The 16,214-nt window shown below is 52.3% G+C and overlaps 2 protein-coding genes across 2 annotated transcripts; one reads left to right on the top strand and one right to left on the bottom strand.

Moving 5' to 3' along the window:
* The first annotated feature begins 12,681 nt into the window (after positions 1-12,681).
* On the top strand, positions 12,682-14,321 carry LOC125539979 (UDP-glycosyltransferase 87A2-like). Its single transcript, XM_048703537.1, has 2 exons — positions 12,682-13,362; positions 13,459-14,321. The coding sequence occupies exons 1-2, from the start codon at positions 12,858-12,860 to the stop codon at positions 14,319-14,321; spliced, it is 1,368 nt and encodes a 455-aa protein (XP_048559494.1). The 5' UTR covers positions 12,682-12,857.
* A 68-nt stretch (positions 14,322-14,389) lies between these two features.
* LOC125539980 (LEAF RUST 10 DISEASE-RESISTANCE LOCUS RECEPTOR-LIKE PROTEIN KINASE-like 2.2) lies at positions 14,390-15,891 on the bottom strand. The gene is made up of 2 exons (XM_048703538.1): positions 15,673-15,891; positions 14,390-15,594 (listed from the first exon to the last, which is right to left on the bottom strand). Exons 1-2 carry the CDS (start codon positions 15,707-15,709, stop codon positions 14,390-14,392), a joined length of 1,242 nt encoding a protein of 413 aa, XP_048559495.1. The 5' UTR covers positions 15,710-15,891.
* Between the last annotated feature and the right edge of the window lie 323 nt (positions 15,892-16,214).

Below are 16,214 nucleotides of genomic sequence, written 5' to 3'. Positions count from 1 at the left end.
TAAGATTGAACATTCTCTAAATATGTGGGATCTAAAGTTGACATTCTTCCAAACCCACTTTCAATATTATTTCAAACATTATAATCAATCTCATATTTATCATGGGGTTTAAATAAATTTTCAAGATCAAAAGAAGAATCACCCCAATCATGATCATTGCAACAAGTAGAGGACATAACAAAACTAGCATCCCCAAGCTTAGGTTTTGCATATTATTAGCACAATTTTCATTAATATAATTTATAATAACATCATTGCAATCATGCTTTTTATTCAAAGATCTATCGTGAATCACTTCATAACATACTTCATCGCAATTTTTAGATTCACAAATTTCAAGCAAAACTTCATAAAGATAATCTAGTGCACAAAACTCACTAGCAATTGGTTCAACATAACTGGATCTCTTAAAAAGATTAGCAAGCGGATGAGGATCCATAAATCTTAGGTTCTCTGTTTAGTAATAAATAAATGACTATTCCAACCATACGAGCAAACAAAAAGCAAACGGGCCAGAAGAGGCAAATAGAGAGGGAGGATAGAGAGAGAGGGCGAATAAAACGGCAAGGGTGAAGTGGGGGAGAGGAAAACGAGAGGCAAATGACAAATAATATAATGCGGGAGATAGGGATTGTGATGGGTACTTGGTATGTTGACTTTCTGCGTAGACTCCCCGGCAACGGCGCCAGAAATCCTTCTTGCTACGTCTTGAGCTTGCGTTGGTTTTCCCCGAAGAGGAAGGGATGATGCAGCAGAGTAGCGTAAGTATGTCCCTCAGTATTTGAGAATCAAGGTATCAATCCAGTAGGAGGCCATGCGCAAGTCCCTCGTACCTACACAACACAGAGAGCTCAACGCAACCAACGCGATTAGGGGTTGTCAATCCCTTCACGGTCACTTACGGAAGTGAGATCCGATAGATAATATTTTTGGTATTTTTGATATAAAGATGCAAAGTGAAAAGTAAAAGGCAAAGTAAAAACAAAACAAGATTAAAGTGATGGAGATTGATATGATGAGAATAGACCCGGGGGCCATAGGTTTCACTAGTGGCTTCTCTCGAGAGCATAAGTTTTCTACGGTGGGTGAACAAATTACTGTTGAGCAATTGATAGAATTGAGCATAGTTATGAGAATATCTAGGCATGATCATGTATATAGGCATCACGTCCATGACAAGTAGATCGAAACGATTCTGCATCTACTACTATTACTCCACTCATCGACCGCTATCCAGCATGCATCTAGAGTATTAAGTTAAAAACAGAGTAACGCTTTAAGCAAGATGACATGATGTAGAGAGATAAATTCATGCAATATGAAATAAACCCCATCTTGTTATCCTCGATGGCAACGATACAATACGTGTCTTGCTGCCCCTTCTGTCACTGGGAAAGAACACCGCAAGATCGAACCCAAAGCTAAGCACTTCTCCCATGGCAAGAACTACCAATCTAGTTGGCCAAACCAAACGGATAATTCGAAGAGACTTGCAAAGATAACCAATCATACATAAAAGAATTCAGAGAAGATTCAAATATTGTTCATAGATAGACTTGATCATAAACCCACAATTCATCGGTCTCAACACTGAAATAGGCAAAAACAACAATTCTGGGCTGGGCCTCCGGTTAATAGGTTAGTCCCAAAAATAATATAAAAGTGGAAAATAAAGCCCAATATAGTCCAAAACAGTAGATAATATAGCATGGAGCAATCAAAAATTATAGATACATCGGAGACATATCAGCAGGTATCTGGCTCTCCTCAGTTTTTTGACGTCTCCCTCCGTGACGGAGGAGACCATCCACTTGCCTCCCGCTCTGGACATGGTTGGAGAAGGTTGAGATGGAAGTGAGGACTTGGGCGCTAGAGCTCGAGTGTGCGGGAGCAAATGAGCAGAGGAGGAAGAAGGCGTGGATAGAAAGGTGAATCCTTATCCCTTTATATGGGCGGACAAAATTAAACGTCCCCACTTGCCTAGTAAAACTCGCTTATCCCCCAAGCGCCGCAATTGATGGCGCGGTTGGTTTACCCACGCCCATATTGATGAGAACCCCGTAATAAGGGGACACGATCTCTTCTTTGACAAGACGTGTCGAAAAACTGCCTCACGTTATGTGCGGGGCTCGTTAAAAGAAACGGTTGAAATAGTCACCGGGCCATGACATGACGTCATGCTGTCAAAACAAGCCAGCAAATTAGATCTGTGAAAAAAACATTATTCTCTCTGCGGTGAAATGTGGGACTTATTTTGCAGGGTCGGACACTATCCTCGTATTCAACTTCTTCTGTAATGTATTCGGAGAAGGAACCCGCCTTGCAATGCCGAAGACAACTGCGCGCCGGACTCATCGTCATTGAAGCCTGGTTCAGGGGCTACTGTGGGAGTCCTGGATTAGGGGGTCTCCGGACAGCCGGACTATCTCCATTGGCCGGACTGTTAGACTATGAAGATACAAGATTGAAGACTTTGTCTCGTGTCTGGATGGGACTCTACTTGGCGTGGAAGGCAAGCTAGGCAATACGTATATGGATATCTCCTCCTTTGTAACCGACCTTGTGTAACCCTAACCCTCTCCGGTGTCTATATAAACTGGAGGGTTTTAGTCCGCAGGACAACAATCACAACATACAATCATACCGTAGGCTAGATTCTAGGGTTTAACCTCTCTGATCTCGTGGTAGATCTACTCTTGTAACACCCATATCTTCAATATTAATCAAGCAGGACGTAGGGTTTTACCTCCATCAAGAGGGCCCGAACCTGGGTAAAACTTTGTGTCCCTTGCCCCCTGTTACCATCCGGCCTAGACGCACAGTTCGGGACCCCCTACCCGAGATCCGTCGGTTTTGACACCGACAAACACCTTTTGTAATTCGTTTATAAAAGATAAGAGCTTACGTCTCTCTCATTTGATTGTGTTGTTCTTATTTACTTCTGAAATCCCCTAGTGGGTGGGCTTAGTCGCGAATCCGTTCCGCCTAAGTTTGAAAAAATCCTACCGAGTGGAGAGCAATCCTTGGGGGCTTAGCTACAGTCGAGTACTCGCCTAAGTTCTCTCACTAAGAGGCTTAACAGCAGTCCAGCACTCGCCTAAGTTTGAAAAAATCCTACCGAGTGGAGATCAATCCTCCAACTCGGGGGCTTAGCTGCAGTCGAGTACTCACCTAAGTTCTCTCACTAAGAGGCTTAACGACAGTCTAGCACTCGCCTAAGTTTGAAAAAATCCTACCGAGTAGGGAGCAATCCTCCCACTCGGGGGCTTAGCTGCAGTCGAGCACTCGCCTAAGTTCTCTCACTAAGAGGCTTAACGGCAGTCCAGCACTCGCCTAAGTTTGAAAAAACCCTACCGAGTGGGGAACAATCCTCCCACTCGGGGGCTTAGCTGCAGTCGAGTACTCGCCTAAGTTCCCTCACTAAGAGGCTTAACGGCAGTCCAGCACTCGCCTAAGTTTTAAAAAATCCTACCGAGTGGGGAGCAATCCTCCCAGTCGGGGGCTTAGCTGCAGTCGAGTACTCGCCTAAGATCTCTCACTAAGAGGCTTAACGGCAGTCCAGCACTCGCCTAAGTTTGAAAAAATCCTACCGAGTAGTGAGCAATCCTACCACTCGGGGGGCTTAGATGCAGTCGAGCACTCGCCTAAGTTCTCTCACTAAGAGGCTTAACGGCAGTCCCGCACTCGCCTAAGTTTGAAAAAATCCTACCGAGTGGAGAGCAATCCTCCCACTCGGGGGCTTAGCTGCAGTCGAGCACTCACCTAAGTTCTCTCACTAAGAGGCTTAACGGCAGTCCAGCACTCGCCTAAGTTTGAAAAAATCCTACCGAGTAGGGAGCAATCCTCCCACTCAGGGGGCTTAGATGCAGTCGAGCACTCGCCTAAGTTCTCTCACTAAGAGGCTTAACGGCAGTCCAGCACTCGCCTAAGTTTGAAAAAAATCCTACCGAGTGGAGAGCAATCCTCCCACTCAGGGGCTTAGCTGCAGTCGAGCACTCGCCTAAGTTCTCTCACTAAGAGGCTTAACGGCAGTCCAGCAGTCGCTTAAGTTTGAAAAAATCCTACCGAGTGGAGAGCAATCCTCCCACTCGGGGGCTTAGCTGCAGTCGAGCAGTCGCCTAAGTTCTCTCACTAAGAGGCTTAACGGCAGTCCAGCACTCGCCTAAGTTTGAAAAAAAATCCTACCGAGTAGGGAGCAATCCTCCCACTCGGGGGCTTAGCTGCAGTCGAGCACTCGCCTAAGTTCTCTCACTAAGAGACTTAACGGCAGTCCAGCACTCGCCTAAGTTTGAAGAAATCCTACCAAGTGGAGAGCAATCCTCCCACTCGGGGGCTTAGCTGCAGTCCAGTACTCGCCTAAGTTTGAGACCCATCCCTATCTGCAAGGACGACGAGGTGCAGGTCGACTGCAACCTTCTCCTTCAGAGCTACGGCACAAATACAACGTCCGCTCCATCCCTATCCGCAAGGACGACGAGGTGCAAGTCGACTGCAACCTTCTTCTTCGGAGCTGCGACACAAATACAACGTCCTCTCCATCCCTATCCGCAAGGACGACAAGGTGCAGGTCGACTGCAACCTTCTCCTTCGGAGCTGCGGCACAAATACAAAATCCGCTCCATCCCTATCCGCAAGGGCGACGAGGTGCAGTGAGCAAAGTCCATCTGGAGGCACACACAAGCACATTCGGAGATAAACCAAATTCAAATAAATCCTAAAAGGTTCCAAGCAGCGAATCAAAAGTACTCGGGCACCAAGCCCGAAGGATTTTAACGGTTACAGAAACCACTCGGCATTCCGAGGCAAATTTAAAGCGTATCCAAGTTTCATAAGATTGTTCACTCGGCCGGAGGAGGGCTGGCAGGCTCCACAAATGAGTCCAGATCGATCCCATCAGCGATCCGAGTGGCGGCAGCAATGAAAGTCTCCATGAAGGACTGGAAGTCGTGCTTTTTGGTGTTAGCAACTTTGATCGCAGCCAGCTTGTCTTCATGAGCCTCCTTGCAATGGACTCGCCCCAAGGACAGCACCACATCAGCACCACACCGGGCGGAGGATTTCTTCCATTCTTGCACTCGGTCAGGGATCTCGTTCAGACGAGTCATCAGAGATTCCAGATCATTCTGAAGCGTCGCCCCCGGCCAAAGCGTCAAGTCGATTCAAGAGACAACCTCCTTCAGGCATGCGAGGTAACTTGTGGCGCTGGCGATACGGGACTCCAGTCGGAGCACGTTCATCGTAGTTTCGTCGCAGACTGGGGAGGCGATAGGGTCCAAACACATCTCGACCCTTCCAGTTTCTTCGCCGAAGTCTTGGCAGAGTTCTGCAGCCAAAAGTCAGTCCATCAACTGAGCAAGACCCAATTGCAAGCATCAAAGCAGTCAGATTAAAAGAAATACCTTCCAGCAGGAGATAAAGCTTCTTGGCGAGGGTCCTCAGATAAGCTTCTGTGTCATTCCTCTTGTGGATCGCAGGCTCCAACTTTTGGTTCAGGACGACCTTGTCCTTCTTCAGGCTGGTCACTTCGCGGTTAGCTTCATTAAGACAAGATTTCAGTCTATTCACCTCTCCTTCAAGCGTTCTGACTGAAGCAAGCTTCTTGTCTGCGAGAGCGGTTTTGTCTTGGGCTGCTTTTTGCACGGCGGCGAGGTCTGAGTCCTTCTTGTCCAGAGCCAACTTCATTTTCTCTGCAAAGAAGTAATCAAATCAAAGAAGAGATCAAAGAGATATATTGAAATTCAGTCGGCAATCAGTTACCTTCCATACCAACGGCCTCGTCTTGAGCTTTTTTCAGATTTTGCTGAGCCAATTCCAAGTCTAAGTTGAGTTTCCTCTGCTTCTCTTCGAGTTCGGCAAACTTGGAGATAAGAGTACAAGACTTCTGCATGAGGCAAGAGACAGATCAATCAATAGGTTCGAAGGCAGTTCATTTCCGAGTGAATAAAACCTAAAGAAGTGGGCAACAAGCTGTTCAGACCCCAGTCGAGTGCCAGCAGTCAACCGCGGTCTCGGGGACTACACCCAGTGGGTGCACTTGGCGTGCCCCCACCGGTTCTGATCTGACTCGACCGGCACGCCGGAGTCGAGTGCAAAAACAAAGAAGAAGAGAGAAAGCACAATTGCGCCGTCAAGAAAGAAGAACTCAGACCACAGTTGACTGCCAGCAGTCGACCGTGGTCTCGGGGACTACACCCAGTGGGTGCACTTAGCGTGCCCCCACTAGTTCTAGTCCCACTTGCCCAGACCGAGTGGAAGAGCGAAACTACCAAAAACGACAGCAACACCCAGTGGGTGCTCTAATTCAACGCGAACAACAAGAGATTGTGCAAAAGAAGATTTTTCGAGAACAAAAACAGTCAGAAAGTCTACTCACCTGGACATTGGCCCAAAGGGCGGCACTAGCGTCGTAGGAAGCCTGACTGCTCTTGTGCACTATCTTCACCCGCTCCATCATCATATCAGCCTGTCGGATGGCTTCCGCAGCCGCTTCCGACTGGTTGTCTGGGACGGGGTAGCTGGTGAAAAAGTGTGCAGACGACCCAGGTGCGGCTGCTTGAAGCTCTGTGGTGTGGAGTTGGATAGTTGAAGGAACCACAGGCGTGGTCGACTGCGTGGGATGCCCAGTCGGCAAGGGTGCAGCGAACGTCACAGTGGCCCTGCCCGCGTCTTCAGCTTGATGGACGGGAGGCGTTGCAGTTGGTTCTTGCCGAGCCACCCTGCCAGCTGTTACCTTCTTGCTCTTCCTAGGCTTAGGAGCCACATCTTCGTCATTGTCCGGAAGATCAATGATGTTGGGTGGAGCTGCAAGACAGAACATTCGACCCCAAGTGAACCACTCGACCCTAAAAGGATCAAGAATCGAAATCGTAAGAGTTTATACCTGGGTTGGAGGTTACCGCATCCTCCATTTCCTCGTCCCGGTACTGGTATGAAGAGGTCCCTGACGTAGCATCATTGCAAAGGCCTGCATTCGATCGGTTACACCCAGTTAATCGAATCCACATAAAGGACAAGTCAGATGGTTACCCGGAGATACTAGGAACGGTCACTTTGATCCGGGGCAAAGCTTTGGGCGGTTTGGAAGAGATGGCTTTCGGCACTTTCGGCGCTGGAAGCGGCGCGACCTTGGATTGCTTTGGAGCCTTCTCAATCGGCGTCGGGGAAGACGTCCTGGGGCGCTTCGAGGACTGCCCGATCGGCGTAGCCGCCAAGTCCGGAGCGCGTGCCGGGTCATGAGTGTGCTTGGACCTCCTCTCCCTGCGAGGAGGCGAGTCGACTTCTTCCTCATCAGTCGATTCATCGCTCTCCTCGTCCTCTTCGGCTTCCGAATGCTCCTCGCCGCTCTTGCCCCCGCTCCCTTCTTCCTCAGCGCCTGGGTCCTGCACTCCGTTGGGCATCGAGTACATTTGGATGAGGGCCTGAAAGGACAACAATCAAAGGAAACTCAATCGACCACAAACAACACATCACATGGTGAATCGGAAAGATACTTGATAAAACAGAAATATACCTGCTCCAGCTAGTGCGAGTTGTCGAATGGAATCACCCTCCTGGACCCCCGAGGGTTGTCTTTGTTGCCGGTGATTCCCCTCAACCAGTTCTCCAAGATATCCTCGCTGACCTCCTCCGGGTGGATCCGAGTGGTATCCTCGAGCCCAGAGTACATCCACATCGGATGATCGCGTGCCTAAAGAGGTTGGATGCGTCGACCAAGAAATACCTCCAGCAGATCCATCCCGGTCACTCCGCCGCAGACAAGCTGGATGACCCGTTCAACCAGCACCTTGGCATGCGCCTTCTCTTCTGGAACTACCTTCAGGGGAGCAGGCTTCTCCACTCGAGCCAAGGAAAAAGGAGGAAGTCCACTCGACTGGCCAGGGGTCGGCTGATCCTTGCAGTAGAACCAAGTCGACTGCCAGCCCCGGACCAAGTCAGGAAGGATCATGGCTGGGAAGGTACTCTTACTCCTCATCTGGATCCCTAGACCACCGCACATCTAGATCACCCGCGTCCTCTCGTCACTCGACTTGGCCTTTTTGACTGACTGGGAGCGGCAAGTGAAGATGTGTTTGAAAAGCCCCCAGTGCGGTCGACAGCCCAAGAAGTTTTCGCACATGGACACGAAAGCGGCCAGATAGACTATGGTGTTCGGAGTGAAATGGTGGAGCTGAGCCCCAAAGAAGTTCAAAAAAACCCGGAAGAAAGGGTGGGGTGGCAGTGAGAATCCGCGATCTACGTGGGTGGCGAGGAGGACACACTCGCCCTCTCTAGGCTGCGGCTCGGTTTCATCCCCCGGGAGCCGAGCCGACTTGTGAGGGATCAATCCCCCCTCCACCAGGTCGTCGAGGTCGTCCTGCGTGATTGCCGAGCGGATCCAGTCGCCCTGGATCCAGCCCGCCGGCAGGCCGGACCTCGACGAGGATCCGCCCCGGCTGGTCCGCTTGCCCTTCGCCTTCGCGGTCGCCTTCTTCGCACGTTCCAGCACCGCCATCTTCTCCTTCCCCATGGTGGCGGATCGAGCTCGAGTAGAGGTCTGGCGATGAGGCGGAAGCGAGAGTGGCGGAGGGATCGGGAGAAAGAGAAGAGAGAATGGGAGCGTGCGGAGCAGAGGCCTGGCCCGAGACCTTTTATAAGGCCTTTCTCCGAGTGGCTGGCCGGTGGACCCAAGCGATCTAAACAAATCCCGCAACAGTCGCACGCGCAGTATGTGGCGAAAAAGGTGGCGCGGGGATCGAGGAGACTTGCCTAATCCGTCCCGATAACCTCGGTTCCGCCCGTCTGGCGCACTTCCCAAAATTCGAATCCCGCGAGATCCGCGGAGAGCAGAACAACCTGTCAGACTAAATACAAACACCCTCTACATCATTCGGAATTCTACCATGAAAGTTCACTCAACAACAACCAAGAATGGACCAAGGCGATTGAGAAAGGAGTCGACGTCGTCACCTCAACTCATTGTTCCAGGACAAGGCATATTCATAGCACAAAGAGTGGGTCGAAAGTGTTCTCAACCCCTTCCTCACTCAAACCCTGATCCATTCGGGGGCTAATGATGAAGCTATGTACCTAGGGTAGGGTCGTGGACCTATCCAGCATACCCTCCCCAAGGACATCTCTGCAAAGAATCAGAAGCAGTCGAAGAGAAACCGTCATCCACTCGACCGTGGAGATGCACTCACTCGACCACCTTGAAGACACTCGACCACCAGAAGATGAGGAACCCTCCACTCTGCAACGGTCAGGATTTAAACCATGGCATTATGAGCATTTATGACTCTTTACTGTAGACGTTACCAGTAACGCCTTTCCTTTATGAGCATTGAACCCTGTGTAATGGAGGGGAGCTGGGGTCCTGGCGCACTCTATATAAGCCACCCCCTCCTCTGTGACAAGGGTTCGCATCTTTTTGTAAACTCACTCATACATATAATCCAGTCGACCGCCTCAGGGCACCGAGACGTAGGGCTGTTACTTCCTCCGAGAAGGGCCTGAACTCGTAAAACTCGCATGTACAACTCCTTCATAGCTAGGATCTTGCCTCCTCATACTTACCCCCCATTCTACTGTCAGTCTCAGATCCACGACAGCCGCCGCTGGCGACTGTCAGTCGTCGTCATGCCTTTGGCCACTACTGCCATTCACCACCGCTGCAGAAGGAGTGGGAATGGGCGCCGCCGTCGCCACACCCGGCCACGACCAACAGGAGCCTTGCCGCAGCCACGTCGCATAGGCTTTGCCTGGCGGCGCCTTCGGCAGCGGTGGAGGGAGGGGAGGGGTGATGGGAGAGGGCCTCAAGTGTCGGCAGGAGGAGCCCCGGTGCGGGACGGTGCCGCCACACGAGGGAGGGGTGGAGTCGATGGAGGGTTGATGTATGGCTCTTTTAGCACAACCTATTCCTTAGGGCATCTCCAACGTGGGCCCTCAAACCGCCGGCAACCGTCCTAAATTCGTTGTCCGGACGCGTTTTTTCATCTAACATGGGTTTGTATCCGTCCGCTTGCCGGTCTGAATGTCTTTTTTTCCCGGAAACCCAAAACAAACACACATGGGGGGACACACATGATTCCAACAACCTTGGCCCACCCAAAACCCTTTCCCTCTCACTTGCCCTTTGCCCCTCGAAACGGCCAGCGCTGCTCCAACGCTAGTGCCACATTCAAGCCAGCCCAGAGCAGATGTGACCTCTCACTAGAGCCGACATTGAAGCGGCGCACCCGCCGAGAGCGTCGCCCGTTGCACGCGCCTTTCCTTTGCATTGAAATGCCATTCGTCTTCCCGCCTACCTCAATTAAACCAACGTGTCTGCCGAGAAACCAACTCCGGTGTCCCGAGCGCCACACGTCTATCCGCATGTCGGCAGACATCAAAACACCCCGCGTCTTGGCGCTTGGCATCTGCCCGCTATTTAAACATGGCCAGGCATCGTGCAACAACCGCACCACACCTCCGCTCTCCATCTCCCCTTTGCAGCACACAAGCCATAGCCTCAAGCTCCTAAGCCCTATGGGACAGCCTCTCCGGCAAGCAGAAGAAGGAACTCCGCGGCATTGCAACCGGTTGGGTGGCCGGGAGACAGTCGGGTACAGGCTAGCTTGCCTAAAAGCTCTACGGAGCCAGCGCCACCACACTTGTCGGTCCAGGGTGGCATCAGCATGGGCCATCCTCACCCGTTTAGGTTGTCCTACGTTGCCGCCCGCCAAATCTTCCACGAGCGATGACGACACCGTGTCCGGCAGGTGAAGAAAGAAACCATGTTCGCGGAGATTGACGTGGCAGCGAAGGAATTTGACTGGGGCACCGATGACGACGTTGCCAACTCCGCGTCGGCCGCGCCCCGCCGCCCAACGACAAAGTCGGTACGTCCGCAACCATGCTGGTAGAGAGGAAAAGTAGACCATAGGAGGCTGCCGTCGCTTGGGTCCCAGGAAGGCCACCGCAACCATCTTGCTGGGTTACACAACCTTTGAATTGTGCGCTTTGCGGGTGCGTAGGCCACCGCGACCGTCTCCCCCCCCCCCCCCCCCCCCCAAATCCAACCGTAGATCCAGTCTTCGCAGGCGGAGGCTATTTTTTTTCCTCCCACTGAAGCATTTAGCTCGAGACTCACAGTGGTCCGGTGAGGTTGCTGCTGAACATGGGGAAGACATGTCGTGTAAAATGGGCACCACCGCGGCCGGTGATAGACTAGATTAGAATAGTCTAGTCTAGCCCGTTGTAGTTTAGTTGAAATATGTTCGAAGCGTAAATGCCCTCGTCCGGTCTATATGAAAATCGTCCAGTTTGCATGAATTTCATTTAGTTTGTTGAAATCCTCTTTAAAATGTATGCGGGCAGAGTTGGATGGCCGGCTCTCGTATCAGTGTCTATGAACTGAACCTCACCGATCGGTTGGATATGGTGTCCGGTTTGAGGCCAGCGTTGGAGATGCCTTCAGCGTTGGATATGGTGTCCGGTTCTCCCGTGTACGACGTGCTATTTGGAGATAACTACGTGCAAACAGTTTGTCGGTTGGAACGCGTCCATTACCCTATAGCCCAACAGTGGAAGGTTACTGTTTAGTGAAGCCTACTCGCGACCTCTCCAGCTTCGGTGTGCGTACGTTGCTGATAACACTTGGCTGGGCCACACGTCATCCCCTAATTACTCCTAGTTAGCTAGGCACTATCTCCCTCTTTAGATGAAGGCCGTCATACTTGGCTGGGTCATCCCCATGGCACGGAAATTATTCCTCTTAACCTTGCCGATTGAGGCGTGGATGTGTAATTATCCTCAAATGAAAGAAAAAACCGTGGGTAACACGAGCGCGATGGGCGCGGGCTTTTCCTTTTCCTTTGCTGCATCTGATTACATTTTGATTCCTCTGCTGCCATTGGCTAGGTCTGCACTCTGCACCAGCACGGGTGGCGACAGCCACTAGTTAACCATGGCTAATGACAGGTGCTACAAAATGGGTCTGCGGTTGGTGAGTTTAGTGTTCCGACTGGTCTTTATCTTTTCTATCTCCATTCTGGTGATCTTGAGATGCACAAAGGATCACTTGCTCCCTCTCATCCATATTAATTGTCGTTGATGAACATTTTCTCGACCAAATAATCTCATCCTTATAGACAAAAGAAAATCATATTATCACATTGTTGTATGTTATTCTCTCCCTGGAAATAAAAGTGACTCGTATTGGGACATGGAGTATCTGAGCTCTAGCTCAAATGAGCACCGATGAGCACTGAAATAAAAAAATAAAAAAATGAATTTTTTATGGTAAACTTTGACAAATGTTATAAGTGCTTGCAAATTTTCATTACGAGAGCAGATTCATCATTCATGGAAGACGTGACAAAAAACAAAACTGATACTCCAAAAATGCTACTTTCGGAAGTATTTCGGAGCCCTGATTTTTTTCTCACACTTTCCACGAATATGATCTTATGATAAAAAGTTACCAACACTTAGAACGTTTGTCAAAGTTTTATCACAATTTTTTTACATTTTAATTTTATTTTTATTCTTCTATTCATCTGAGCTCATTTGAAGAAGAGTACTTTCGCTCGTATTATCATTCGTTTGGATATATGCATGAAAGTCCACTGTGTCTACAATAACAACTCTTCCACCCATCAATGCCTAGCTACCCACCCCATGGCGGCTAAGGTTCCAACAATTAATAATTTATACTCCAGCTCCATTTGATCAGCCGATTGTCGATGATTAATTTTATGGTGCAACAACAAACTTACTGCAGAGTACGTAGTACTTTATGGCCCAACAGCGTATACTCCAAGAAAAGCCATCCAAATTGAACGCACGGGACAGTGATCGTGCACCTACAAAACAAAGAGACGCGCCCAGATCAAATAATCATGGCGGATGCCGCTCTCGCCGATCACCCACCATGCCACGTCGTGGCACTGCCGTATCCCGGCCGCGGCCACGTCAACGCGATGCTGAGCCTGTGCCGCCTGCTCGCCGCACGCGGCGTCGCCACCACGGTCATCCTCACCGAGGAGTGGGTTGGTCTGGTTGGCGCAGCAGAGCCGCCCCTACCGGCGCGCGTCCGCTTGACCGCCATCCCCAACGTCATCCCCTCGGAGCACGGCCGCGCCGCCGACTACCCTGGCTTCTCCGACGCCGTTAACACCAGGATGGAGGCCCCCGTGGAGCGGCTCCTCGAGCTCGAGGGGATGCTGCAATCACCGGAGATGGCGGCCGTCGTGGTCGTGGCCGACTTGTTGTTGCAGTGGGTGGTGCCCATGGCGTTGAGAAGGGGCGTGAAGGCCTGCACGTTCTGCCCCTTCTCCGCCACCAACTTCGCCGCCATGTACCACTTCGAGCGCCTCATGGCGGGCAGCAGCTTGGCCGTCGAGGGTGAGAGCGCCAACTCACACAACTTTCCCCCATTATTACTAGTGATGAAGTGATGATCTATTTGGTGTGATTTCGTGTTGCTCAATTGTACTGCAGATCCGATGTGGGATCAGCCCATCCCTGGTCATGCTTGCTTAACAATGCGCGAGGTTCAGCCGATCTTGTCCGGCGAGGCCAGTCGAGGGCGATTCAAGGCGAGAATTCGCAGTGCCCGGGCAGGTCAGTGCGTGCTCTTCTCCTCGTTTTACGAGCTCGAAGCCGGCGTCATGGACTCGCTCGTCTCCGACCCTTCGTCGCCCCGCGTGTACTCGATTGGCCCCTGCATCCCTTACACCACACTTGAAGAAGAACCGCGAGACGAGCACTCCTACTGGGCTTGGCTGGACACGCAGCCTGCAGGCTCCGTGTTGTACGTGTCGCTGGGCAGCTTCCTCTCGCTGCCGCCCTCCCAGCTCGCCGAGCTCGCCATGGGGCTCGTCGCGAGCGACGTCAAGTTCCTGTGGGCGCTCCACGACCAAGCGCGCTCTCAGGTGCAGCCGCTGCTGGACGGCAACGGCGACGGGGTGCTCGTGCCGTGGTGCGACCAGCTCAAGGTGCTGTGCCATCCTTCCGTTGGGGGTTTCCTGACGCACTGCGGCATGAACTCTGTGCTGGAGGCGGTGTTTGCCGGCGTTCCGATGCTCACCCTTCCCATAGGCATGGACCAGCCGACCAACAGCCGCCTGGTCGTCGACGTGTGGAAGATTGGGTACAGCCTTAAAGAGAAGATGCAGTCGGACGGCACCATCACGAGGGAGCCGATTGCTCGGGCCGTCGAGACGCTGATGAGCTCCTCTGATCTGCCAGAGAGCAATGGGGTGAGGAGCAGAGCGCTCCTGTGGAGGGACGCTTCTCGTAGAGCCATCCAAGAGGGTGGATCTTCGTCCACTGACCTGAACTCTTTCTTAAGCTGTATATGATTTAACTTAAGCTGTACAATGGAGTATATTTTTCCATACAAATTGCTGTTCACATAAACGTAACGAAGCTACCTGCCGGTGAAAGCCGAAGAACCGTAGGAATCCGTGGTGGTGTCATCGGACAGCGTCGCGCCGGCGCTGTACGCTGCGAGGTGTGCGAACGGGTTGCCCGGCGTGGCGATCCGCTCCTCCCCCTCCAGCATCCGCACGACGTTGCCCATGGACGGCCTGTCCTCCGGCCGGTACTGCACGCACCACAGAGCCACCTTGCACATCCTCGCCGCCTTCTCCATGGCATCCAGGTCCCCCGCGGCCATCGCGCGCGCCAGCACGGCGTCCATCTCGCCGGCCACGAACCGGTGCCACACCCACCGCGGGTACCACTCCTGGCTCTCAGCGCGGTTGTGCAGCCCGAGCTCCAGGTTCCGCCGCCGCCCCAGCATCTCGAACAGCAGCATCCCGTAGCTGTACACGTCGCACTTGTGCGTGACCGGCAGCGGCATCCACAGCTCCGGCGCCGCGTACCCGGGCGTGCCCCGCGCGCCCGTGATGGTCAGGTGGGTGTCCTCCCTGTCGCACAGCTTGGCGAGCCCGAAGTCGGCGCCGAGCAGCACGTTCTCCGGCTTGATGTCGTAGTGGATGATCCGGTGCTGGCACTCCTCGTGCAGGTACCGCACCGCCTTGGCCGTCCCGACGGCGATCTCGTGCAGCTTCTCGAACCCGATGGCGCGGCCCTCCGGCGCCGGCGTGCCGAACAGGTGCTGGTCCAGCGAGCCGTTCTCCATGTACTCGTACACGAGCGCCTTCACGGCGGCGTCGAAGCAGAAGCCGTAGAGGCGGACGAGGTTGATGTGGTAGGTCCTCCCGATGGTGCCCACCTCCGCCATGAACTGCTCCTCCGCGCGCCTCCCGAGCGTGCTGTTCAGCACCTTCACGGCCACGGGCGCGCCGTTGGGGAACCTGCCCCTGTACACGACGCCGAAGCCGCCGGAGCCGAGCTTGTGCGCGAAGCCCTGGGTGAAGCCCCGCAGCTGCTGCGAGCTGAACCGAACGGGCCGCTCGTTCTGGACGCCCTCGATGAAAAAGCTCATGCTTCCCATCTCAACCTCGGCGGCTTCGTCCACGACCCTCGGCGTGCTGCCGGCGGCAGCTCCGTCCCGGTGACCGCCCGGCTTGTCTTCCTTCTGCAGATACATCTGCACGGCGACCTTGGCGCATAGGTAGATGGCGATCGTGGCGACCACTGTCACTATACCAGCCACCAGCACTCCAACTGCAACATGTTTGTTAACCCCCAAAACACCTGAGAATCGAGAGTGAATAAATCAACCGCTGAGCATATCGTACTTACTGATTGACAAGGCGAGGATGCCGCTGCTAAGCGCCATGGCGATCAAGAAGCAACTTCGGGGGATCAGGATGGCATGAAGCAAGGATTATGTTGCCTCCTTGGAGCTGCCTTTCGAGTGTCCGGGGATAAATGTGTTGGTTCCTTTGCTTGCAACTGTATGCCTGTATGCGTCATTCGACATTTCTGATATCTCGGTTGTCAACTCTGGATGATCTGACACGTACGTCCTGAAAGTATGCAGTCAATGGCAAGGCCTCCGGGGCGTAAAACAATCGGCTGTGCCCAATCCGTTCTACATGGTTTGGTCAAAGAATTTGGATCAATTTAGGTGGTGAGAACGACGATTCCTAACCAGTTGACTACGTTTTATTATGGTCTCCATGTCACACGCTTACCTCAAACCACGTGGAAGTGCGTATGCATATCTTAATGATCCAAATTGCAACTCCCTACGTTTCAAATTACTCGTCGCAGAAATAGATGTAGCCAAAACTAAAATACATCTAGATACATTCATACCTATAACAAGTAATTCGAAACGG

The sequence above is a fragment of the Triticum urartu genome, chromosome 2 (assembly GCF_003073215.2).
Source record: "Triticum urartu cultivar G1812 chromosome 2, Tu2.1, whole genome shotgun sequence".
Classification (NCBI taxonomy): domain Eukaryota; kingdom Viridiplantae; phylum Streptophyta; class Magnoliopsida; order Poales; family Poaceae; genus Triticum; species Triticum urartu.
Note: the sequence above shows the minus strand (reverse complement) of the source record. Positions and strands in the feature narration are given on the sequence as shown.

Bases quoted from the DNA above. Each gene is read 5' to 3' on its own strand.
- LOC125539979 (XM_048703537.1), top strand. From the start codon at position 12,858: ATGGCGGATGCCGCTCTCGCCGATCACCCACCATGCCACGTCGTGGCA. The intron at 13,363-13,458 runs GTGAGAGCGCCA...ATTGTACTGCAG, and splicing joins CAGCAGCTTGGCCGTCGAGG to ATCCGATGTGGGATCAGCCC.
- LOC125539980 (XM_048703538.1), bottom strand. From the start codon at position 15,709: ATGGCGCTTAGCAGCGGCATCCTCGCCTTGTCAATCA. The intron at 15,595-15,672 runs GTAAGTACGATA...AACATGTTGCAG, and splicing joins CATCCTCGCCTTGTCAATCA to TTGGAGTGCTGGTGGCTGGT.